We start from the raw sequence: 27,156 nt of genomic DNA on the forward strand, positions 1-27,156 counted from the left end.
TTCCCATTCTGTAAGTGTGCTGCTGGTTTCTACTGCCTAAGTGCAGCACCCTGCACTTGTCAGTATTGAAACGCATCCTGTTTATGTCAGCCCACTCCTGTAACCTATCCAGAACTTGCTGCAATCTTTCCCTCCCTACTAGCGTGCTCACCTTACCCCAAATTTTGGTATCATCAGCAAATTTAAACAGGTTGCATTTCACCCCGTCAATTTAAGGATAGGCTTTTTTTTTTCATGGAGTGTCTGTAAAATTTACAGACAATTGGCAATCCTATGCATAGCTTAGTTGAGGACCTGTTCTACTTTGCAGTACTTCCAGATTCTATGTAATCTAGCATTCTTTAAGATGCTGTAAATTTAAGAATTTTTGCTACAATTTGTTATATTGCTGTAAGCAGGTGATTGCTATTTTAGTGCATTTTCCTGCCCTGCTGGGAAATGCTGTCAAATTTTTATAGTTCTTAAGAGCTCTCACCAGGGTAATTGGGTAAAATAGTGCCTGTTCCTGTTCTTGTAGCAAAAGTTCAGAGGACCAAAGATGAAGTTCATATTTTAGGTTAAGAGTGAAGGAAATGCAGACAGAGTGGAGTTCTCTGAAAAATAGCACAGTAGCTGTTGATTGAAGGAATAAACTGCCAGTTAATGGGGGTCCTATTTCCTTGGCGCACATTGGGAAGAGATTTTGGGCCAAATCAACAGACACTGTCTTGGCTATAACTTGAGAAAAACAGAATTAGACTACTAGGAAAACAGCAAAAAGACCCAATGTAGGAAAGAATTGTTGACAATAATGAAGTTTTAAATCAAACTCTATTTTCAGCGTTTTAAGGACATGAGAGAGGGAATTATAGGTATTTTCATGAAGATGCATTAAAATAATATAGAGGAATTTGTGCCATGAAGTACCTGGGACCTGAATATCTTATTTGCAGCCTATAATAATGATGATATTTGTTACGAGCTTATTTATTGTTGATAATCTTGGAGTTGGGAGTGGTAATTAGAGGAATGGCTTGAAGTACTAATGGCTGGCCATGGTGTAGGATCATAGAACATAGATGTTCCAGCTGAGAAGTATTGAGGTAATCTTTTAGTTCTTAAGGAACTGCTACAGAATGTGAACTTTTTGTGAAGAAGGCTATGTGGGAACATATAGCATACTTCAGAAGAGGCAGTTGTGGTGTACATAGGCCAAAGTGTAATTTTTTTTATAAGCAAAAGGAGAGAGAGCAGCTTGATGCCATGTTTGTGAAGATCAGGCAATTGTCAGAATGCTGTTTGACTATGTAGTCCTTTCCTGATCTGTAGTTGTCTCTGTAGATTCATATTGCGGCTGTTTAAAAATGATGGCAGAGTAATGCTATATTATCTACTCAGAGCTTTCAATTGCTTTATCTTTTTAATTACTAACCTTGTTTCTTCAAACATATCAGAAGCACTTGAACTAAATGCATGGCAGTGTTGAAGCCTTTTAGGCAAACATTTTTGTGCAATACATGAAACTTTTAAAGAAAAGAAAGGAAAATTGAAGCATTTTTTTAATTGTTTCATTTTTTGTATTGTATACTCAAATGGCTTGGTTGATTTCAGTATGCCTGAAGTTTTCAAAAAAATCACTTAATAGTGAGAGAACACACACAGTAATTTTTGTCCCCAAAGTGAACGTTTAGAATGATATATATGGCTACCCTTTGCATAGAATTTTTTATATCTTTACAAGTTAAGTTGCTTTGGGTAAACACGGTTTTCTCGTAATTATGAATTAAGTTGGTAGGTTTCGAATCATGGGAACTTAATCTTGTTTGAGTAATAAAAAACTACTATAGGACTTTATTATATCAACATGCCATTACATTTATGTGTTAGGAGAGTTCTAACTTAGCTAAATGAATTGATCTTTATGTGGAAATATTTTACAGACCCCAGGCATGAAAATTTTCCATGGAAAACTGCAGTGGTTTCTGAAGAGATGCATTTCAAAAAATCAGGTGCATTTCTTATGTTGTTTCCTCTCTGTTTAATATTTTAGGACTGCTGTGCTGAGTGTTACTTTATGATACCACATTTTTATATCAATAGTAATAAACCAAACCAATACTTTTTATGTAGTAATGGTCACTTACATGCATATAAAGGGAAAATACATAAACAAAGTATTTTAAACTTTTCAAACTGAATGTCATATACAAACACTAGTTGCATGTGTGATGGTGCATGCAAATAAAATAGACTGAGCTTTAATTTTATAAATAATTTTTATATTCTTTACCTTGTTTGTTCTCAAAGGTAACAGTTCTGGAATCTCTTGTGGAAATTACTAAAAGCCTTGACTGTGATAGAGATGAAATGTACTACAACCTCCTAAAATTGTACAGTAAGTTGTTACAGTCTTTTTGTTTCCTCTTACAAATGGTTGTTCTTGTGGCAGCTTTGTAAGGATCTTTAAAACATTGTTATAGCTATTGCAGAGCCTTGAAAAATCTTAACTGTCAAGGACAGCAGTTTCCTGAATTTACCTTCTTTTTTTAATTTTCCATGAAAACTATATTTATCAAAAGAGCTATACTCAGTGTTGCTATCTTTTGTGTAAGTTTGAAAACTTGCTTGTTCCAAATTTCATGGAGCCAATTATTTTGAATACAAAAGTCTATTTTGAGTCTATAAAGAAAATACTAGTATTTTTTCCTCTTATGCTTTCTGATTCTACATTAGTTGTCTAAAGTTGTCCATAGCAGTTGCCAAAGTTCAAGCTTGTTGGCTTTTAAGAGATTCACTTTATTTCATTTTATGAATAAAGTCAGACTCTTGAAAATGATTTAAGTTTTATTATGATCCAAAATTTTCCTTATAAGTTGCTTTTAGTTGTGCCAATGATATTATGATTTTGGATAAAATTTTGTTATGGAGGGACAGAAGGTTTGTTTAAAATATAGACTTGTATATGTTTGGCTTTAAAACTACATAGAGCTATTTTCTGTAGCAGATACTGGGTTCATGTTGGGTTCATATAACAAAGCATTGATATAAACGAGTCATAAATCTCCTCTTAGTCCTCGTACAGTTCCAATGTGTAGAATCCATTCCACTCCCAGAAGACTTAGGTGTTCATTGGCTCTATGAATGGGTTGGGGAGATCAAATAAAAAAATGTATCTATTGTAACTTAGATCTGACTTGTAGGGCTGTTCCATAGATGTCTGTTGATATGTTACAGCCGTGATCCAGAAACAGCAAGTGTACTAGCAGCAGTGTTTACTGGGTCCTTTTGTCCCTGCAATTACTTGCTTATTTCACCTTGCTGGTGAACTCCTGAGAGTTGACCAGAGGAATACCTTTGTGCCTTTTGAATAGGTGCAGGTGGGACAGCCAGTCTACTTTCAGAACACCTTCACAGTAGCTATGTTAGACTTAAGTGTTACAAAATGTTGTGTGTTGTCTGTTCATCCTATTTTCACCCAGTTTGACTGAACTAACTCCTTTTATGTTTTAAAATTATATAAGGAAGTGAAAACCCCCATTCCTGTCTTTAAGGGTGTTTTTACAAATGCTCTGGGGGTGGGGTGGAGGGGCTTTAATTAGAGTGTCTCTCGGAGTCACTCTAATTAAAGCTCCCAGAGCGTCTCATGTATCAGCATCCCCATGCTTCAAAATGGTGGCAGGGACACTTTATCGTAAGCTCTTTGAACAAGTTTTAAAGTCCCCCTGCTGCCATTTTGAAGCGTGGGAATGCTGATACATGAGACATGGAGGCTGGCTGGAGCGTGGTAATTACCATACTCCAAAAGACTCAGTTAATCGACTCTGCTGTTAATCCAGTGTGCTGCAATTACAGCGCGTCAGAGCAGCCTCCCAATTCATGCGCAGGCACCCTAAGTTCTTTGTAGCTGATGCGGATGTGAAGTTTATTGTTGGATTTCTTTAGTTGAATGTTCTGTGTTATAGTAGGTAGACTGAATTTTGTAAACAGCACTCATTAAGGACAGAAGGATGTGTGCATTGATTGTAAAATATATTAGTTCTTTTTTTGAAGGTTTATACCTCAAAAGAGATGAGTGCTGTTCAGGAGTTTACATAGACCTACATGAATTTTGAATTTCACGCTTATTTTTTTAATAAAATTTGAAAGCAAGCTGTTAATAGCCAACACACACGTTCAGGAAATCTGAAGTAGGTCTTTGGATATTATTTTTCTAGTTGAATTCTTAGAAAAGTATTTGCCACGTTTAAGATGTGTCATATAACAAATGCCCATTTACTTCTGTATTTTCTCACAGAGTATGTAGGTTTAATGGCACAACAGAAAAAGTTGGAGATGCATTTATTTTCACTCTCTTTTTTTCCCCCTATCATCAGTCTTGTTCTTTGCTCTTGAAACTTAACTCCTCAGGTAATTTTTTGGGGCTTTTTTTGAGACCAGCACAAATGTATGTTGCTAACTTCTTCCTATATAGGAAAAGTATTGTCTGTGGCAAAAGTATCAATTGATGTCTTCTGGCAGCATTCCTGTTGGCAAAGCAGCATTTAAATTATCCTCTGGCTTCCTCAAACAACTCATCTTGTGTGTCAATCATTTGTTTAACGAAGCCAGCATATTTGTAGCAATGGTAAGGCCACTAATTCAGCTTTCGGCTTCTTTTTTGCATATGTAAAGAGCCCAATAGTAATGGTTTCTGGCCAGCTGTGTTGCTGTTTTCATGGTTCTGCTTTTGATTATATTCACCACATGGCACAAAATAAGCAATCTGTTGTTTCTTGAACTTAGCAATAATGGGTTGATCCACTGGCTGGATAAGAGAAGTGGCGTTTGGTGGTAGAAGAACTTGACTGATGGATGTTAATCTAATGTCACTGTTGTGCTCTGCACAGTTGCTGCACAACGTTAGGATTTTCCATTTTGCCCCCATGATGTTGTGAATTTTTCTCAGTCAGTCATTCCATATCTCTCCTGTCATCCAAGCATTCTTATTTGATTTATAGGACACTGGCAATTTCTTCACCTTCTTGGAACAGCAGGGATTTTTACTCTTTTTCCAGTGGCTGTAGTTTCTTGCTGCCATCCATATTAACAAGCAGTACAGCCACCCTTTCCTTCTGGTGCTTTTAGATCCTGTCACATCTGAGCCTTTGAATAATAATATTCTATTGTAGTACAACTGGGTCTCATCAACATTTAAACCTGTCAGAAAGATTATAATCCTTGATGAGATTTTAGAAACCTCCAACAATTCATTGCTAAACAGTAAAATAATAGCATTTTGCCTTCTACTGTGTTTCTTAAATTTAATGGAATTGCTTTTTCTCTCTCTAGTCATTTTTTTTTTGTCATTACTTTAAAATTTGCAATACTCAAAACTTCTACTAGCTGATTGACTTCCTCTATCAACAAGGGAACGCTAGTAAGAACATGCCTGCTATGAGTTTAGCTAAACAGGGTCAGAAGGGGTTCCTCCACGTTTGTCAGCTGCCCCAACTCCCTCATGCTTTGTTTAACAATCAGTGTATTGTCTTTCCTTTCAGAATCTTTTTGTTTTGTTTTTCAAAGTCTTAGAAATGTGGGCTTGATTTACATCGTGACTTTCTGCAAGCCTGTCTTTTCTTATTTTCTAATTTTCTTATTTCTGTTAATGTCAGTGTTTTGTACATAGGCTTAGACATTCTTAAAACAAAGTGTAGCGAGTAAACTCAAAGCTTCATTTTTCATTAAAGAGGGACCTTGTACATATTATTTGTTCTGGATGTTTCTCTGACAGGCCCAGACCATTGCCCAAGTTAAATGACCAAACATGTTTTTGCTTCTCTGCCATTAAATGGAGCTGCCAATAGAAGACTGAGAACCAGAAGTGAGAGCTAAAATTCTCACTTTGACAGCTGTTTCCCCTTAATTCTTTTTGGAGCCAATTATGTAGGTAAATGAAGTAAAATTGCATTACAAATTAGACAGTGAGACTAGAAAGCTGCTATACACATAAGCAGTTTATGCTCTAAGAAGAACATAGACTATAGGTAACTGGTTAACATTATAACAAACATCAACAGGCAGAAAATTAGGACCTGCTTTGTGTTTTGCAGTAAAGTGAATCATACACTGATCTGATAGAAATAAAGGAGGGTTGACTAATAAATATTTCCATTCACCTGTAACCCACTTCTGCATAATTGGTGTTTTATCTCTTCCGGTAGCTGAGTGTTTTTCAATAGAAGACCATTTCCCATCAATCAGTAGCTTCCAAACCCTATCACATAACGCAGCAATGTTAAGTTTGATTTCTCTGTGCAATTTGAAGCAGTTTTTTCTGTCCATGAAAGGATTGAAGAGACTCATTCTTTGAAAAACACTCATTCACTTAAAGTTCAGTGGAATAACTAAATAACTTTAAATATTCTAGTAAAACCTCAACTCTCTTTGTTGATCCATTAGTAATTGTTAAGTAGAAGTGTCAATGGAATCATTGTTTGGAGGCAGATGGAGGTATGCTTTGAGCCAAGGCAGACAAGTTCCTTTGGGTAAATGTGAGATGTTTTATTAGATCAACTAAATAGTTTGAAAAATTGTTTTTCACGAGCTTTCAGGCACAAACACCCTTCTTCAGGCATAGGAAGAGTCTACTGGTGTTGTGTGTTTTCTGTGGTGGAACAGAAGCCAGTCTGCAGAATGCACGTCTGTGAAAATGCAAATGCATGGCAATAAGGATTAGAGGGAATGGGAGAAAATAGGTGTGACAGGTCAGTGGGGGGAGGGAGAAGAGTGGGAATGTTGAACTGGTGATAGAATGTAGCTGGTAAAATGCAGACAGTTTACCTAGGATTATCTGTTGTCAGGCGGATTATAACGTGCCATTATTGTATCCAGTAAATTGATAAAGTGAAGTTCATAGACTCAATCTGTGAAGGGTGCTTTGTACATTCCCTTTGAAGATTAGAACTGAGAGACTGGAGAGAATATGTACCCACAGGCAACTGGGTATGTTTGGCTTTGATAGATTTCCGATCTGTATTCATTCTGGTGCACAGTTGTTGTTTGCTTTCTCCTACGTATTTTCCATCAGAGAATTTAGTGCACTGGATGAGATTATTACGTTTCTGGAGGTGCAGCTATAAGATCCAGAAATGGTGATGGTTCTGCTGTGGGGTGTAGTTATTGTGGGAGTGTTGGAGATGTGTTGGCAGGTTTTGCATTTCTTGTCCTGGCATGGTCTGGATCCATTTGGTGTGCCTTAGTCCATAGGAAGTTTGCTTCTGGTGATGAGGTTGGCAAGGTTCAGTGCTTGCTTAAAAGCTAGGATGGGAGGTTCTGGAAAGATCTCTTTAAGAACTGGGTCTTCTTCTAGTATGGGTTGCAATTGTTTGAGGATTTTCCATATAGGTTCCAAGGAAGAATGGCATGTCATAACTAATAGTGTGCAATTCATGGGGTTTTTCTTTTTATACTGCAGCAGTTCTTCACGTGGTATCCGGGTGCCTCTTTCAGAAGTGCAGTCTGTGTCTCTAAAGGAGTGCCTTTGTTGGGTGAAAACCCTTCTGAGATTTGAGAGGTGACGATAACAGTTATTCTCCTCAGTGCAAACTCGGTGGTATCAGAGGGCTTGGCTGTATATTACAGCTTTCTGGGTGTATTTAGGGTGATTGCTGGTTCTGTATAAATATGTATGCTGGTCTGTGGGCTTCTTGTTTATGGTAATTTGTATTTTACCATTCTGGATATTGATCATAGTGTCTAAAAAGGAAATGTTGTTGCTGGAATATTCAAGAGAGTCTGATGGAGGGTTGATGATTACTGGAGGGTTGATGATTACTGAATTTGTGATGGAAATCAATCAGAGACTTCAGGTTTTTGGTCCAAATGATGAAGATGTCATCAGTGTATCTTAGGTGTAACATGAGTTTGATGATGCAGTTCTTAACGAATTCTTCTTCCAGGTGGGCCACAAAAAGATGCCATATTTTGGAGCCATTTTGGTGCCCATAGCTTTGAGTTAGTGTTTCTGCTGGCAAAATAAGATCTCTAGAACAAACATGGTTACCATTCCCCATAATTTCTCCTCCTTCCACTTTTAAGAATATTTAGCAGCTACCTTTCTTCCAGAAAAAGGTATAGATTGAAGTTGTATTTGGGGAAAGAGAAATTTGCTTAATGGTGATGACATTTAAATGTGATGTCAGTAGTATCAGAGGAAGCCAATCACCTAAAAATGTAATTACCGCATTTTTCCAAAACAATCAAAGAATGTTACAGGCATTCCTTTAAGGAAGAAAACTATTTTTCCCAGGCATCACTGGTTCAGACCTTTTCAACAGGCCTCCCAAGATCCTCTATACACTTCCAAAGTATATATTTCCTAGTACCTATAAAATAGTTCTACACATTTGGTAAGTTTTGTGTTAATAAAGTCAGTTTATGAACAGAAAGTACACATGAATGACCATGATAGTTTCACTTAATTTATTATTTTCAGTGGCTGACTTGGGGCTCAAGGATTCATTCATATTTTTAAGACATGAATAGTCAGTTAACAGTCGAGTCATTTTGATGAAAAGTGTTCTTTTAGAGAGCATCAAGCAATGGGGATATTTGTGCTACTGCCTATTACTTTGTGTTGTTGTCACTAAAAATTATTTCAACCTTTAATATTGATTTGACAATTTAATTGAGGAAAGACTACCTTTGCAGAAATTATTCTGTATGTTTTTGAAATGGTGCTCATTCTGGTCATCTGACCACTTCAGACATCCCTATTTTGTGTTCTGAAAGTTAAACACTGAACACTGTTGATTTAGGATATATAAAAAAAACTCCAAGGAAAAATTAAATACAATATGTTAATCAAAAACTTTGATAACTGTTGGTTTTAATTGTACTCAGAAAGATTTATAGACTAAAATTGTCATACAGTTCTGCAGCATGCATCCCATATAGCTCAGTGTAGTTCACTGACTTGCAAAAACAAACATTTAGAATATATTAAGTTGTATTTCCCCTTTCTGAATAGAGTTGGAGGTGATGCATCATTACTCAGATCAAGCTAATAGTCTACTTGGGCACCATGAGAAAACCTTCTATTTATACCTCAAGGAGATAGGATTTTTCACGACACAGCTTACTGCAAGCAAGAGAAACAAATACAACAGAAAAAGTGACCAAAGACCCTGTTATTCACCTTTCCTCCATTTCTTTAATGCCTTCCATTTTCTCTGCTTTAAGGTTGTTGATTGTAGCTGTTGATCTAAGAACATAGGCAGACAACCCTTCTTTGGGTAGATACGATATTTTTTATTAGACCAACTAAATAGTTGGAAAATTTGTTCTGTGCACGCTTTCAGGCACAAACGCCCTTCTTCAGGGATAGGGAGAAGAAACAGAACAGAAGGGTGTTTGTGCCCAAAAGCTTGCAAAGAACAATTTTTTCCAACTACTTAGTTGGTCTAATAAAAAGATGCCACATCTACCCAAAGAATCCTTGTCTGCCTTTCATTTTCTCAGCAGCCTCAAAAAGCTTCCAAAGTAAAATGTATTTGTGGCTCCATTCTGGCTTTCCAAATACTGGTTCACCATAATAAAGCAATTGGGACTGAAAAAACAATTTTGTTTCAACAGGAGGGAGTCCTGCTTTCCAACAAGCAGTCTGTTCCCCTCCAATAGTTACTCAGTTTGACAGCATGTCTGCTGAGAGGAGAAATCTAAAAAGACAGAATTTATCAAACTCTGTCACGCACATTTTTCATTCAACAAGAAAAGACACAACTAATTCCATCTAGTGGAAAAGGTTTCCAGTTTTCTGTTACCTTAAAAGACAGAAACCATTTACTTGCCTGCTTTTAGCCATTTTAGATCGTCTATCAAAGTTCTTCTAGAAGGAGAACAATTGGGTGTTCTCATAGTACACCCAGGACATAGTTTTAGAACCACTTTCAAATTACAGGCATAGCTAAATTAGTAATCCCCCATCTGATCCCAATTCTGTGATTAAGTAGCTCCAACAGATGATTAAATTACTTAAGGTTAAGAATGGTCTTCTGTTGTGTACTTCATTTCCCCCTCTACACATTGTGGCAGAGCCACACAACTGCTTTTTCACTGACACTTGCCAGGTCCTCATCCTGTGTGTGCAGGTGTGTTGCACATGTGAGGAGGTGATCAGCAGTCTGTGGCACATCATCACACTCAGATATTGGACTGTCCTCTAAGCCAATCTTATGAAGTGTGACATTAAAGCATCCAGCTCCAGAGTTGATCCTGTTCAGTGTAATCCATAACTTGCAGGGAGGGAGCTCGTATCTTGATGGATAGGGTGTTGAGTTGCTTATGAAGTGTAAGAGTTGTGTTGTAGCTGTGATGGTCCAGAAATTACTCAAGGTAAGGATTTCTTGGGGTGATGTTTATCATAAGAGTTTCATAGACTTTATAGACATTAAGGCTGGAAGGGACCTTGCAAGATCATTGGGTCCAGCCATCTGCCCAAAGGGCAGGCAGTCAGCAGGTGTCAAATGATCCCAGCAAGATAGGCATCCAAGTGTTTCTTAAAGGAACCTAGAGAAGGTGCGTGGACCACCTCTGGAGGGAGTCTATTCCAGGTCCTGGGGACTCGGACAGTAAAGACGTTTTTCCCTATGTCCAGCCTAAAACAGTCTTCCAAGAGTTTGTGACCGTTGGACCTTGTCTTCTCATGGAGTGCCCTGGTGAACAGATGTTCTCCCAGTTCCCAGTGCACACCCCTTAAAGGTTGCCATCAAGTCACCCCTGAGCCTTTGCTTTTCGAGGCTGAAGAGTCCCATGTCTCTCGGCCTCTCCTCATAAGTCCTGCTCTTTTGTCCTCTAATCATTTGCATGACTCTCCTCTGGACTCTCTCAAGATTCTCCACATCCTTTCTGAATTGCAGAGCCCAGAACTGGACACAGTATTCCAGCTGTGGTCTCACCAAGGCTGAGTAAAGTGGAAGGATGACTTCCCAGGTCTTGTTTGCGATGCATTGGAAGATGCAGGCCAGAGTTTTGGTTGTTTTGCCAACTGCGGCATTGCATTAGTGGCTCATGTTCATTTTGTGGTCAGTCGTGACCCCAAGTCTCTTTCAGATACGGTGCTAGCTAGCGTAACACTGTCAAGCCTATAAGTGTGGTGTGTGTTCTTTCTCCCAAGGTGGAACACCTTGCATTTCTCAGCATTGAATGCCATCAGGCTTCGGTCTGCCTACCTTGTAAGCCTGTCAAGGTCGGCCTGGATAGCCAGCCTATCCTATGGGGTGGCTGCACTTCCCCATAGTTTGGTGTCATCAGTAAACTTAGCCAGTTCGCTTCTAACACCTGAGTCCAGATCATTTATAAATGCATTGAAGAGTCCAGGTCTGAGAACAGAGCCCTGGGGGATGCCGCAGGTTACAGTGCACCAAGTTGATTTGGTTCCATCAACAATCACTCCCTGGGTCCGTCCACGGAGCTAATTCCCCAGCCATTGGACTGTGAATTTGTCTAGGTCACAATTCCCCAATTTTTCCATAAGGACATCATGGGACACCAGGTCAAAGGCTCTTTTGAAGTCCAAGAATATGATATGCTTCTTTGTCCAGGTGATGCTTCACCTGGTCATAAAAGGAAATCCGGTTGGTCAGACAAGATCTACCCGCCACGAAGCTGTGTTGGCTATCTCTCAGAATATTACCTTCTGTTAGGATGTTGGTAATGGTTTCCTTAATGATTTTTTCCAGGATCTTTCCAGGGCGTCAGGTCAGGCTAATTGACCTATAGTTCCCTGGATCTTCCCTTCTCCCTTTCTTGAAGATAGGCACCACATTGGCCCTCTTCCAATCGTCAGGCACCTCACCTGAGTGCCATGAGTTCTCAAATATCCTTGCCATAGGCTGTACTGTAATGTCAACTAGTTCCTTTAGCACTCTGGGTGCATTCCATCCGGCTGATTTGTAGATGTTCATCCTCTTAAGATGTTCCTTCACAAGATCAGTGGTAATGGTGGGTGCAGGTTGACCCTTCCCCTGGTGATCCAGCTTCTTGGCAGGCAGAGTGATCCCACTGGGCTGATGGAAGACTGACACAAAGTAGTCATTAAGGAGACTGGCTTTTTCCTGTGTCAGTTATCAGCTGCTCCACTTGGTTTAGTACGGGTCCAATGTTACCCTTGTTCTTTTTCTAACTTCCCACATATTTGAAGGACTTTTTGTTGTCCTTAATTGAAGTGGCCAGTTTGAGCTTGGCTTCAGCCTTGGCTTTCCTAGGTTGCTCCTTACAGGTGCGGGCTAGTGCTGAGTACTCCTCCTTAGTGCTGTTTCCCATCTTCCATCCTTTATAAGCTTTTTTTTAGGTTGGTCCAATAAATGATATTACCCTAAGAAATTGTCTGCCTGCAAGCACATCTAGCTAGACCTCCTTCACCTGGCAGAAAGTAGGGTGGGGAAGTTGAGGAGGAAAGGGTGCCTGAATAGGAACCATCACCCTTCCCCATCCTATCTTTTCAGTCCTGATGCTTATTCCATACAGTAGCTACCAAAGGCTGGTAATTTGCACTGCACAGACACCAGACATCAGAGCCTCTGTTCTAGAAAGCACAGTCATTTTTAACATTTAAATGTGGATGCCTGAGCCAGAGCAACCCTTCCCACCAGTGATAGCATCCTGGATACAGCACAAACATGAAGACTTTTCTTCCTCTTAGAGCCAAAAGAGCAAAAATTTTCTACAAATGGCCACAGAAAGGACCTGAATTTTTCTTGGGGTTTTCTGGGTGTGTCTGCCATCCACAGAAATTGAAGCAAGCAGGGGAGTACTTCCAGAAAAAAGATGCTTGTAGATTGGACCTGTTTCATAGAATCATAGAAATTAAGGGCTGGAAGGGACCTCAAAAGATCATCAAGTCCAATCCCCCTATTTTGGGCAGGAATACTGCTGAGGTCATACCAGACTTCCTCTGTTAAAGAAGCTGAGGACCAGGCTCAGCCTTTTCAATAACTTTCATGGCACCTTTCCACTAACACATTGCAGCATCCTAGAAATAATTCTGTAAGCATAATTTCAATTACTAAAAAGTCTTTAAGACAAACTTGAACATATGAGATGCCTATACCTGAGTGTGAAGGCATACTTTCATAGTGTCATTATGTGCTTGAATTGCCAATTACCAGGCCCTCTGTTCCAGATATGCTGTCACAGGATATAATGATTCCATTCGTCTCTAGGCTCTCAAAAGAGGCTGGGAAAGAGCTGTTATGTTGTTAAGCAGGCCTTGCTTATGACCAAAACATTCTGTCAAATAGGTATTGGATTACCTGGACATAGCAGCCGGGCCTGTGGACATAGCTGTAACTTGTGTATGGAGCTTCTGTGCTTGCAAACTGCAGATATTTGTAAAGAGGCACAACAGATAACTAAGGATTGCTGTACTATTCCCTCAAGCCTTTTGGCTTTAGAGTAGTGTGCTCACCATTGGGGCTATACTTCCAGGTTACAAGAAAATACTTTTCTACTGCAGGTTTTCCATTATCTCCTATCCTAGACAAAAGAAGATGAAGCAAATACATGATTGCTCAGATTCAGGATGGTAATTGTTACCTCTTTCATCTTCATAGTTTCTAGGGTTGGAAGGGACCTGAGTAGATCATCTAGTCCGACCCCCTGCCATGGCAGAAAAGAGTACTGGGGTCAAACGACCCCAGCAAGGTGTACATCTAGCCTCCTCTTAAAGGCTTCCTCTTAAAAGACTCCCAGGGTAGGAGCCAGCACCACTTCTCTTGGAAGTTGGTTCCAGATCCTAGCCACCCTGACCGTGAAGTAGCACCTCCTGATGTCTAATCTGGATTTACCCTCTGCCAGCTTGTGACCGTTCTTTCTAGTCACTCCTGGTAGTGCTCAGGGGAACAGGGACTCCCCCAATGCCTGCTGGTCCCCTCTGACCAGTTTGTAACAGGTCACTAGATCCCCCTCAGCCTTCTCTTCTGGAGGCTGAACAGGTTCAGGTCTCATAGCCTCTCCTCATAGGGCCTGCCTTGCTGCCCCCTGGTCATGCGAGTGGCCCTCCTATGGACCGTCTCCATGTTGTCCACATCCCTTCTGAAGTACAGCGCCCAGAACTGGACACAGTACTTCAGCTGCGGCCTGACCAGTGCCGCATAGAGGGGGAGTATCACCTCCTTGGATCTGCTTGAGATGCATCTGTGGATGCATAACAAGGTACGGCTGGCCTTCCTGACTGTATCCCCACACTGCCGGCCCATGTTCATCGTGGAGTCAATGATGACTCCAAGATCCTTTTCTGCCTCCGTGCTGACAAGAAGGGAGTGCCCCAGCCTGTAGGTTTGGTGCCGGTTGTTCCTCCCCAGGTGCATCACTTCGCAGTTGTCGGTGTTGAATCCCATCCTATTCTCATCCACCTACCCTTGTAACCTGTCTAGGTCTGATTGCAGCCTATTCCTCCCTTCTAGCGTGCCCACATCCCCCCCACATCTTAGTATAATCAGCAAATTTGAACAAGGTGCTTTTTACCCCTTTGTCTAAGTCACTGATGAAGATGTTGAACAGTGCGGGCCCGAGGACCAAGTGCTGGGGGACCCCACTGCCCACATCCCTCCAGGTCGAAAATGACCCATCCACCACCACTCTCTGGGTGCGGTGCTCCAGCCAGTTGGCAACCCATTTGACTGTGTGGGTGTGGACACCACAGTCCCCCAGTTTCTTAATGAGAACGGGATGAGAGACAGTGGTGAAGGCCTTCCGAAAGTCCAGGAAGACTGTCCACTGCTACCCCTGCATCTAAGGATTTGGTGACCTGGTCATAGAAGACCACCAGGTTGGTCTGACAGGACCGGCCGCTAATGAACCCGTGTTGGTTGCCCCTAAGCATAACCTCCCCCGCTGGCCCCTCGTGGATATGTGCCAGAATAATTTTCTCAAAATCTCTTCCATTTAGACTCAAGACCTGTAGGCTGAGAGTCATGAGCCGCTTCCTGTTGCCAACCCGATACACCACAAAATCTAGGGAACACAACCACACTAGTATCAGTGCAAAGTACTAGCCATTTAATCTTTTCACCATACCGGAAGTCCTTATAAATAAGTAGCTGTGATGGTGGGTTCACCAAGGAAATGGTCGTCCATGTCTATTTATACTTGGATAAGAGATTTTTGCATTCATGAATCACATCATCTAGCTGTTTACTTAGCTGTGGCTTTTTGTCAAGTACAGAAAATAATTGTTTATGTTATCACAGGCTGAGAAAGATGGATAGAATTTTGTAGTACGTTGGATGATTCCAGATTAGTTTAGTTGTCTCCTCTTAGATATGTCTCTGCATTGATACTAGCCAATATAAATTAAATTAGTCATCTAGTTTGACCTCCTAGGTCCATATGCACATGCACTTACACTTTTGACCAGTTGCCAGATTTCTTTTATGTTGTAACAAATCTGGCAAAGGCTGGTCTGGCCATCTACTGGACACAGAATGAATAGGAAACTTATGGCCCCACAGTACCATCTGTCATTCTTGGAATATGCTGTCTGGATTCAGCTTCGGAGCTGAAGAGAGAGGCGGGAGAAGAGTGAAGCTCCAGAGCTCCTCCTCAGTCTTTTGTTCCCACTTCCATTCTGGTAATGAGAACAAATGGGGAGGATTGAGTTCTGTATCAAATTCTTGGGCATAATTCCATTTTGAAAAATTGAGTCGTCTTGGATCTTTACAAACACGTTTTGCTTATGATCCTCATATTTGGCTGATATAGCCTTCAAAATGTCTAAGCACCTTGAAATAACACATTTTTTGCTCGCTTTTAATTTTAAAATAAATCAAGCAATTCAATACATGTAATAGTTAATTCTTTATCAGCTTAAAATTATTTGTAGTTGATGTGAAAATGTGAATCTCTTTTTTTTTTTTTTTCCAGAGAAGAATAACGATTTGCAAAAAGCTGGTGAAGTTTGGACTAAACTAAAGGAAGAAACTGTTGTTCCTCGTGAGAGAACGTTAACCTTACTGGCTGATATGTTTCGGAGAAATGGTCAAGAGGTATTATTTAATAGTCCTAAGGTACTTTGTGTTTAACTTTTCATGCAAACTTTTTGTGTGCCTTTTATCTGAAATAGTTTTTAACATGCGTCTTATTTTAAAAAATGGAAATAGCTATTGTTGCATTTTTATTAAACAAATTACATTGTTTTATAGCCTTGGTATGATGACACAGACAACAGAGCTAAACCTCCAAAATCAGCGTTGGAGTTTCAGAGGATAATTATAATGCTCTGCCACAAGGGTAAAACCAAAGGTAAACTGAAAATGCATTGCCTTTTCTCTATCATTGAAATAAAACAGAAGTTTTATTAATTGATAAAGCAAGTAGTGCTTTCAAGAATCTAATGTATAGACCATACTGTTTACTTGATAATGTTTTGCTTCTGTAAGTTGTTATAAAAAAAATCCCAATGTGTTGAAAACATCATTTGATTTACTGACTCCAAGTGCCAGTTTAGAAATGAATTTCTAACCAGTGATTTAAAATTACAGAAGTATTTCTTGAATATCTTCCATGCACATATATGCTGGCTACAGCATCCAGTTGTTCTAGAATACACTTTCTGTAATTTTCATTTTTTGTTTTCCAAAGTACGGATCATATTATCAGGAGAGTTTTGACTTCACGTGTTAGGTCAATGGTAAAAATCATCTGATCTTATTACAGGTGAGAACATACACATGGAACTAATGTCCAACATCTAGGTTTATGATGAGGGCACGGGGAAGAAGGGAACACAAAAAATAGGATGAAGAGTTAACAAGCACTATACAACATGCACTATGACCTGGAACAAAATGTTTTTGCTGTTACTGAAGAAAGTGGCTTTTAAGGATATAGAATTCTCCAAAGTCCTAATTAGGGTGTATGATATGTGGTCTTGATAGACTGTGTAGAAATGTGAAAGCATATATCATACAAGGCAAGTCTGCATCACACACTTAATGATAATGTGCATTATGGCATACTTAATAGATCTTCCAGAATATTATTTTTCAAATCACTACATTTTAGGTGTTAAAAGGCAGGCTTCACAACTGGCATAACTGAAAACATTGGGGCCAGTTGTTCATTGAAAAATATTGGGAGAAGTATTGATTTAATAACTTAGATTTCATAAGATTTTGAGAGCAGAGGGAAGCATAGTCATTAAATATCAAAGTAACTTCCTGAGGTAGGTTTGTACTTCTGGGATGTAAGATGGAAACTTTAAGAAGAACTGCAGTTAGCTTATGGTCACTTTAGATATTGAATTTAATGGCACACACCTGTTGCATGCTCTATTTTGAAAATTAAATCTGCAACTTATGCAGAACACCATCCCAGATCATAGTTGACACTGAATTTAAGGTAAGCTGCCAGTATTTAGATTCTGTAAATGGAAAATTATTAAAATTTGTCCCGGTCCCCTCTTTCCCCCACCCTGCCCCACTAGGACAGACAAAGCAGCTGCAGGAAGGCAAGCACGGGTTGGGGGAGAAGGGGGAGTGGCAGGATAGCAAGTGGTCTGACCCTCACCCCTTGCTCCCTCTGTCTTTTGTGCCCCCCGTGCTGCTTGCCCTTGCCTAGTACCTGTGCCCCTGCTGCCTGCCCCCCTGCCACTTTTTTCCTCCAGTTCCTGCCCCTGCCTGCTTCCCACCGCTTACACTACGCAGTAGATCTGGCTCTGGCCCAGGGCATACAGTGGCTCCAGCTCAGCAGCAACAGCTCTTGCCCGAGCCTCAGGCAGGCAGCATCTTTGGGTGAGGGCTTGATTTTGCACTGTTAACACTTGGCCTTAATAGGTAGGAGGCACACATGTCACAGGCATCAGCCATTGCTGAACCAAATGTGGCTGTTTTCAGAATTGAGACAGTGTTGGCAAGTTGTCTCTTCTCTAACAGCTCTCTCTATTTAAAATGGATTATATTACACTAGATGATTTTTCTGCCAGAATCTTTCTTTTGAATGCTAATCTGTTTAGGTAGTTTAAGTTTACAACTTTTCACCAAAAATGGTGGCTGAAGAAATAATCAGCTAGTGATCCCCATTTCAATAAGTACATGGAAAAACTTGAGAGGGTCCAGAAAAGAGCCATGCATATGATCAGGGACTTGCAAGGCAAGCCATATGAGGAAAGGCTGAGGGATCTGAGCTGCTTTAGCCTAAAGAAGAGAAGATTGAGAGGAGACTTGATAGCGGCTTACCACTATATCATAGGACAGGGGTAGGCAACTTTTTTTGGCTGGAGTGCCAAAAAATACCATAATACCTACCTCAGAAGGTGTCAGAGTGCCGGTATGGGCAGAAAAACAAAATGAGGGCAAGGGGTACATGGCAGGATGCCCTGTTTGTGCCCCTTGCCCCCCAGCCCTGCTGCCCCTGCCCCCCAGCCTAGGCTCTGTGGCTGTCAGCAGCTACCCCGGCTCTAAATAGCTGCTGGAGCCTGGGCTCCTCCCAGCAGGGTTTGCAGCAACCCAGCTGCCTGCTGGGAGCAGCCCAGGCTCCCAGCTGGCAGCAGCTCTCCAGAGGCTCCAAACACCTGTGCTGGGCTCCAGCATCAGCTCCGCACAGGCGTGTGCACCCACATGTTGGAGCGGCGGTGAGGGAGGGGCCTGACGCAGCGCAGCCCCAGTCTCGCCACTCCCGGCACAGAGGTGATGGCAGGCTTCCAGAGCCCAGTGCAGCTGTTTTTAGCCAAGCTGGGCTCTGGGCAACTGCAGCAAGCAAGCAGTGGGCAGGCTACAAACAGCTGCGCCAGGCTCCAGCATCAGCTCCGTGCTGGCAGCGACTGCATGGACACCTAAGGGCAGGCTGCAGCCTGCCCCCTGGTTGCTTGCTGCAGCTGCCCAGAGCCTGGGCTGGCTACAAACAGCTGCACCAGGCTCCGGAAGCCTGCTATTACTTCTGTGATGGGAGTGGGGGAGAGACCGGGGCTGTGCTGCCTCAGGCCTCTCCCTCACCACCCACTCCAATGCACAGGTGCAGGCACCGGTGTGGAGCAGATGCCGGAGCCCAGCACAGTAGTTTGGAGTCTCCCACCTGCAGCCAGCCCCGGCTCTGGGGAGCTGCTGCCAGCCGGGAGCCCAGGCTGCTCCCAGCAGGCAGCTGGGACACTGCAAGCCCTGCTGGGAGCAGCCCAGGCTCCATCGCTGGCAGCAGCTACCCAGTGCAGGGGCTGGCCGTGGCATGCTAAGCAAAATGGCCTCACATGCCATGCTTGGCACATGTGCTGGGGGTTGCCACCCCCTGTCATAGGAGTACATCAGGAGCTTGGTGAACAACTGTTCACTATGGCATCCCTGGGGCAGACCCAGACCAATGGATGCAAACTCCAGGGAGGCTGCTTCAGGCTTAATACCTGGAAAAATGCCTTTACAGTCAGGGTGTCCAGACTGTGGAATAAACTTCCTCCAGAGGTGGTGCAGCCACTTACCCTGGAGGTTTTCAAGAGGAGACTAGACAGTCACCTTGCTGGGGTCACTTAACCCGAGTTGTCTTCCTGCCTAGAGCAAGGGGGCTGGACCCAACAATCTGCAAGGTCCCTTCCAGCCCCTAAAAATCTATGAATTTAAGGGTGTTGATGTGAAAGAGTGTCACTTTTTTCAGAAGCTAAGTAATGAAAACAGTTATGAAATATTTTGCCCTTGGGGTGGTTTAGAATAAAAATGTTGTTGAAGCAAGTTTCTAGAGTAACATGTTAAACTTGGTAAAGATTCTTAACACAGTCTTTAACTGGCTACAGTTCATGAAAGGTATATACATGGGCAGTGATTTATAGACCGTGGGGTGCAATCATATGGGTTACACAACTTGGAGCTGATATGGAAGTTCATCCATCAGGTGGTGGTGGCACACGTTTGATATTCATCAGGGATGACCAACATGGAAAAAGCAGTGAAATCTTAGACAATCTGAAAAGTGTTAGAATTCACTATCTGTCAAAAGGTGGGGAAGATAACCAGTAGGGCAGAAGTGCTAGACTTCAGAAAAGCTAACTTCAATGAGCTCAGGAGGTTAGTAAGTGAGACACTGAAGGACAAGAGCCTTGGTGAGATGGGAGTCCTGGTAGGGTTGTTGTTCCTCAAAGGAACAATCCTTCAGGCACAGAAGGGGGCAATTCCAGTGTACATAAAGCAGGGCAAAGGGGCCAAGAAACCCTCTTGGCTGAGCAGGAAAATCCAGGAAAGCCTAGGGATGAAAAGAGAAGCATACAGACTGTGGAAGCAGGGGGTGGCACCAAGGAGTATTATACCTACTTGGCTCACACTTGCAGGGGGTCAGAAAGGCCAAGACAGCAATGGAACTCAGGCTGGCAACAAAAATTAAAGACGATAAAAAGTCCTTTTTCAGGTGTATAGGGAGCAAAAAGAAGGCACATAGGACCCCTACAGGACAGGCTAGGGCAATTAGTGACGGATAGGAGGGATGAAGTTGAGCTCTTCAATGAGTTTTGGTTTCTCTATTCCTGAACGCAGATAATGACATATCTCAAAATTGGACTATAGACAAGCACAGGAAGGACACTGGCCCACCAACAGTTAGCACCGACCTAATGAAGGGACACTTGGAGGGGCTTGACATGTTCAAGTCAGCAGGCCCAAATGATCTTCATCCAAGGGTGCTGGCCAGTGTCATAGCAGAACCACTGGCAGGACTGTTTGAGCACTCATGGCACTCAGGAGAAGTCCCAGAGGACTGGAAAAGGGCCAGTGTGGTCCCTATTTCAAAAAGAGGAGGAGGGAGGGTCTGGGTTAACTATAGACTAGTTAGTCCCACCTCTATCCTTGGGAAAACCTTTGAAAAAATTGTTAAGGATTATATTTTTGGGAGTCCAGCAGGGAAAATAATGATGAAGGGCTACCAGCAGGGATTCAGAACAGATAGATCCTGTCTGTCGAACCTTGTTTCTTTTTATAACCAGGTCAAAAACTGCTTAGATGCAGAAGTTGAGGTAGATGTCATATATTTGGATTTTAAAAAAAGACTTTGATATACAGTGTCACATCCCACTTGCTTTAAAAAATAAATAAAAGAAACCAAGTGGCTGTGACTTATATTATTTCATGGTCCAGTGGGTAGCAAATCAGCTAATGAGATGCACCCAGAAAGTGGTGGTAGTATTGACCTAGAAACATGTGGGTGGGGTTCCCCAAGGCTCGGTCCTTGGATCAGTGCTGTTCAATATCTACATCAGTGACGTGGATGAGGGCATGGAGAGCACGCTGTCCAAATTTGCAGATGACATCAAATCATGGGGCAAAGTTAACACACTGGAGGGCAGGGAATGGATTCAGGCGGATTTGGACAGGCTGGAAGAGTGGGCAGAACAAAATAGGATGCAGTTTAACAAAGATAAGCGCAAAGTACTGCACCTAGGGAGGAAGGAATCACCAACACACTTACAAATTGGAAGATGACCTTCTAAGCAGCACAGCAGTAGAAAGGGATCTCAGAGTCATAGTTGACTCAAAGATGTACATGACTTGTCAACATGACAAAGTGATCAGTAGAACTAATTTTACTCTATCGTGCATTAATAGGTGCATCACGAACAGGTCTAAGGAAGTGATACTTCCCCTGTATGTGGCATTGGTAACGCCACAGCTGGAATACTGTGTCCAGTTTTGGACACCACGCTTCAAGAGGGATGTGGATAACCTTGAGAGGGTCCAGAGGAGGGCCACTCATGTGGTCAAGGGCCTGCAGGAAAGGTTCTACAAAGAGAGATTGAGGGACCTGGACCTCTTCAGCCTCCATAAGAGAAGGCTGAGAGGGGATCTTGTGGCTGTCTACAAATTCATCGGGGGGCAGCAAGGGATAGAAGATACTGTGTTTACCAAGGCACCCCTTACAGTAATTAGAAACAACAGCCACAACCTGACAAAGAGCAGATTTACACTAGACATCAGGAAGAACTACTTCATGGTAAGGGTTACCAGAATCTGGAATGGGCTTCCAAGAGAGGTAGTGTTCTCCCTAACCTTATGGGTTTTTAAGAGAAGACTGGACCAACACCTGGCTGGGGTCATCTGATCCCAGCACTCTTTCCTGCCCAAGGCAGGCAGTCAGACTCGATGATCTACTGAGGTCCCTTGCAACCCCCCAAAACCTATTATTAGTTTCATGTAGTATTTCTTCCCAAATGTTTGCAGTTGCCTAGAGAAACGAATTTATTTGTTTCTTATTCTAAAAATATCTCAGTTTGAAGAAGTTAGAAAAAAGAGTTAAAATTTAAATGAGTTGGGTATTTGAATATTCTAGTTTTCCTGTTTTGGGGTAAACTTGTTTTTACCAAATTTTTTATTTTGTGATGAAAAGGGGTCCTGAAGTGTATGTGCAGCTTAATTTACGAGAGGGAGAGAGAAAGGAGGAAATTTATTCCTGCTGGGGGGAGGGGGGGAAGAGATATATTGCTTTATAGTTGGTTGTTTTATAGTGAACAGTTTTAATGTAAGTGCAACCATTGTACTTAAATAGGGGAGACAAACTATTTAATTAAATAAGACCTTGATTATAAGGTATCCCCCAATAATTATCGTAGAATCATAGAATATTAGGATTGGAAAGGACCTCAGGAAGCCATCTAGTCCAGCTCCCTGCTCAAAGCACATCCCCAACTAGATCATTCCAGTGAAGGTTTTGCCTAGCCAGGTCTTAACAACCTCCAAGGACAGAGATTCCACAACCTCTCTGGGTTACTTGTTCCAGTGTTTTACTACTCTTCTTATGAGACAGTGTTTCCTAATATCTAACCTAACCTTCCCTTGCTGCAACCTGAGATTATTGCTCTTTGTTCTGTCATATGCCATCCCTGAGAAAAGTCTATCTCCATCCTTTTTGGAATCACATTTATGGTAATTGAAGGCTGCTATTAAATTCCTTTGCAGTTTTCTCTTCATTGGACTAAATAAGCCCAGTTTCCTCAGCCTCTCCACAGAAGTCATGTGCCCCAGGCCCCTAACCATTTGTGTTGCCCTCTGCTGAACTCTTTCCAATGTGTCCACATCCTTTCTGTAGTGGGGGGGTCCTTCTTTGCAGCAGTGGCACACTGTTGGCTCATATTCAGCTAATTGTCCACTGTAACCCCCCTGTTCTTTTCTGCAGAGTTGCTGCTTAGCAAATTGGTCCCCAGCCTGTACCACTACATGAAATTGTTCTGTCCTAAGTGCAGCACTTCTCTTTATTGAACCTTATGAGATCTCTTATAAATTAGATTCCACATATGGAAAATTTGTTATAATTTTCCAGGTATAGAATCTAATTATTAAAGGTCTGCCTTTAATTTGTCCCCCTCCTACTGCTACAGCAAGGAAAATTAGATCTGGGTGATCAGGTAGCCCTCTGCTCTCTGCTTTCTCCCCAGCTTTTTCCCCTGGCAGCCTCTTCCCCTTCCTGTTACCATCAGACTCTGCTGTCTCTGAGCACGTGGAAGTGAGGAACAAATTTGGAAACAACCTTGAAATTAAACTTGGCTGTAACAATTTGCATAGGGTACCCGTAGATTAGTTCATCCAGAGTTGATGCATGTTACCTTTTTTTGAAACTCTTGCAAGTTTTAACGAAGGTGTGTCATAAACAGTTTTGCGCAGCACTTCTGCACTTACTTGTGTCTAGTACAAACAATGCATGGTATTAGTCCAAAGCCAAAAGGCTCATGATTTACAACATAGTTCACTGGGCTGGGCCCCACTAGGCTGGGTCTCACAAGCGTCAACAGCATTTTGAGCCCTGGTAAGCCACAACATCACATACAGTTCACCCAGAATCCCTCTGTTGTGCCTTCTCTCAGGCTATCACATACAATTTAGTGAGACCCTCACAGCTCAACTTCATAGTTGGTTTCCATTGCTGAGCTTCTGCCTTGGCAGCAGTTTAATGATAGATAGTGTATTTAGTGAGATTTCCTTGTATGTGAATATAGTATGAGATGCTTTTTCCCCATGCCAATGGGTGGGGGGACACACCTCATTTTGTATTTGACTAAATATGGTAAACATCCCCTCTTGTGGTTCCTTAGTGTGAGAATTGAACTTGCATGTACCATATTTACTTGAATCCAAGTTGAGGTTGTTCCCCCCATTTATAGGTGTGGAGAGTCTCATCTTGGATTTGAGTACTCATCCAGAGCAGTCCACCTGCTTGAAACACCACATGCCTTGGGATAGGGACAGAGCTGCCAGCTGAGCCAGCCATGGAGTCATCAGCTGCTGTGGTGGACCCAGGTCCAGGGCCAGTGACATGGGTCAGGGATCAGGCAGTTGTGTGGGTCTAGGGGTGGACAGCTGGAACCAGGGTCAGAGCTGATGTCACTATTGCTGCCTGGCCAGGGCTCAGGCCAGAGCCACCACGTGCTCTGCACTCCAGGCCAGAACTGCTGCATAGGGTAAATGGCAGTAGGGGAGGAGTGGCGGGGGTCATGCACTGGGGACAAGGAAGGTGAGGGGGCAACAAGGGGCAGGAGTCAAGCCACTGCCCCCTACAACCGCTGCTTTCCCTGCCACTTGCCCTGCTGCTGCTGCTTTCCCTACCACAGTGTTAACTAATGTTGCCTACTGGTTTAAGGGTACTAGATCCAGCTTCACACTTTAAAAACTTTATATAAAAATGTTATATAGCTGAAATGTTAGCAGACATTTCCCTTAAGAGACTAACAAAGCTTGGCACATAAGTGAGTGAAGGAGCTAAGTGCATTGGGATAAGCAGCATATTCTATCAAACCTGTTAGAAGATGTGTTAGAACTGCAAAACCACATGCATGTCTCTCTCTTTTCTCTCTCTCCTTTATTGGAATATTAATCCTAGGGCGTGATGATGACTTATTCTAACTTCTGGCATCAGTCATAGGGCCCACACATGATTGCTGTATTTTTTACTATCATATTTTATTTTATATCTGCATTCATATATACATACTCCTCCTTGAGAGGGGTATAAGAATATTACTTGGACATGTAGAGACGAAATCAGGATGGCCGAAATGCAGTTGGAGTTGCAGCTACCAAGGGATGTAAAGGGTAACAAGAAGGGTTTCTACAAGTATGGCAGCAACAAGAAGATCAGGGAAAGTGTGGTTCCCCTACTAAATGGTAGAGGCAACATAGCAACAGAGGATGCAGAAAAGGCTGAAGTGCTCAATGCATTTTTTAATTCAGCCTTCACTGGCAAGGTCAACTCCCAACCTGCTGCACCTGGCAGCACAGTTTGAATAGGAGGTGAGAACCTGACAGTAGAGAAAGAACAGGTATGGGGCCATTTGGAAAAGCTGAATTGTGCACAAGTTTGTGGAGCCAGATGGGATGCACCCAAGGGTGGTAAGGGAGTTGGCCAAAGTGATTGCAGAGCTGCTTGTCCTTATCTTTGAAAACTCTTGTTGATTAGGAGATGTCCTAAATAACTAGAAAAGGGCAAATAAAGTAGTAAGAGTTCCCATCTTTAAGAAAGGGGAGGAGGATCTGAGGAACTACAGACCAGTCAGCATCATCAAAGTCCCTGGAAAAATCATGGAGCAGACCCTCAAGGAATCCATTTCTAAGCACTTGGAGGAAAAGAAGATGATTAGGAACAGTCAGCATAGATTCACCAAGGGCAAGTCATGCCTGACCTACCTGATTGCCTTCTATGATGAGATGACTGGCTCTGTGGATGTGATACACTTGACTTTAGGATGGCTTTTGATACCATCTTCTACAACATTCTCACATGCAAGCTAAGGAGGTATAGGTTAGATGAATGGAGTGTAAGATGAATAGAAAAGTGGCTAGATAGTAGGGCTCAAAGGGTGGTGATCAATGGCTTGATGTCTAGTTGGTAGTCATTATCAAGTGGAGTGCCCCAGAGGTTAGGCTTAGGGCCAGTTTTGTTCAATATCTTCACCAGTAATCTGGAAGATGGGATGGAGTGCACTCCCAGCAAGTTTACAGATGATACCAAACTGGGGAGAGTAGTAGATATGCTGGAGGGTAGGGCTAGGATTCAGCGGGACCCCGAAAAATTGAAGGATTGGGCCAAAAGAAATCTTATAAAGTTCAAGAAGGAGAATTGCAGAGTCTTGCACTCAAGATGGAACAATCCCCTCTGGCAGTACAGGCTGAGGACTGCAGCAGCTCTGCAGAAAAGGACCTGGTGATTACAGTGGACAATAGGCTGAATACAAGTCAACAGCATGCTCTTGTTGCCAAGAAGGCTAACAGCATACTGGGCTGCATTAGCTGGGAGCATTGCCAGCAGATCAAGGGAAGTGATTATTCCCCTGTATTTGGCACTGGTGAGGCCGCATTTAGAGTATAATGTCTGGTTTTGGGTCCCCCACTACAGAAGGAATGTGGACAAAATTAGAGTTCAGCAGAGGGCAGCAAAAATGGTTAGGGTGCTGGAGCACATGACTTCTGAGGAGAGGCTGAGGGAACCGGGCTTATTTAGTCTGGAGAAGATACAATGGAGAGGGGATTTAATAACAGCCTTCAACTACCTGAAGGGTAATTCCAGAGAGGATGAAGCTAGACTGTTCTCAGTGGTGGCAGGTGATAGAACAAGGAATAATAGTCTCAAATTGCAGCAAGGGAAGATATTAAAAAGAATTTTCTCACTAAGATGATAGTAAAACACTGGAACAGGTTATCCAGAGAGGTGATAGAATCTCCTTCCTTAGAGGTTTTTAAGACCTGGCTAGTCAAAACCTTGGCTGGGATAATCTAATTGGGGATGGTCCTACCTTGAACAGGGGGTTAGACTAGATGACCTCCTGAGGTCCCTTCCAACACCTAACTTTCTATGATTCTGTATTTAAGATAAAATTTTAATTTTAAATTTTGAAGAATTATATAATGCTTTAGTTGAAATAGAAAGCATGTTTGCAGTGATCAAGGTTGTAAACAGGTACATTTACCTACTTGCTAAAATAGTCATTCTTATGTGATTATATATACTGAGACTTTTAAAAATGTAAACTGTGGGAGGTCAGCTAGAACTTGCAGTTTTGGGAATGGAATGCTCACACAGAATTTCTTAACATGTGCTATAGAGATTATTATTCATTGTCTTCTCTTTTTTAAGCATTGGATGAAAGTTATTTTCATGTCCTCTAAAAGTGAGAGCCAAAACCGATTGTCAGATTTGTGTTTGTAGTGAAATTCTAAACATCTGTTGAATTAGTTTTGTGGTGGGTTTTTT

The 27,156-nt window shown here is 42.0% G+C and overlaps 1 protein-coding gene across 1 annotated transcript in view; it reads left to right on the forward strand.

Moving 5' to 3' along the window:
- Window positions 1–27,156, forward strand: part of LRPPRC (leucine rich pentatricopeptide repeat containing) — a 139,156-nt gene that overhangs the window by 87,322 nt on the left and 24,678 nt on the right. The window contains exons 26-29 of the mRNA XM_019548566.1: window positions 1,920–1,988; window positions 2,287–2,374; window positions 15,880–16,022; window positions 16,158–16,257. Of these exons, the coding sequence (XP_019404111.1) occupies window positions 1,920–1,988; window positions 2,287–2,374; window positions 15,880–16,022; window positions 16,158–16,257 (400 nt within the window). The remainder of the gene's footprint in view (window positions 1–1,919; window positions 1,989–2,286; window positions 2,375–15,879; window positions 16,023–16,157; window positions 16,258–27,156) is intronic.

Source organism: Crocodylus porosus, unplaced genomic scaffold (genome assembly GCF_001723895.1).
Source record: "Crocodylus porosus isolate Cpor-Errol unplaced genomic scaffold, CroPor_comp1, whole genome shotgun sequence".
In the NCBI taxonomy this organism is placed as follows: Eukaryota; Metazoa; Chordata; order Crocodylia; family Crocodylidae; genus Crocodylus; species Crocodylus porosus.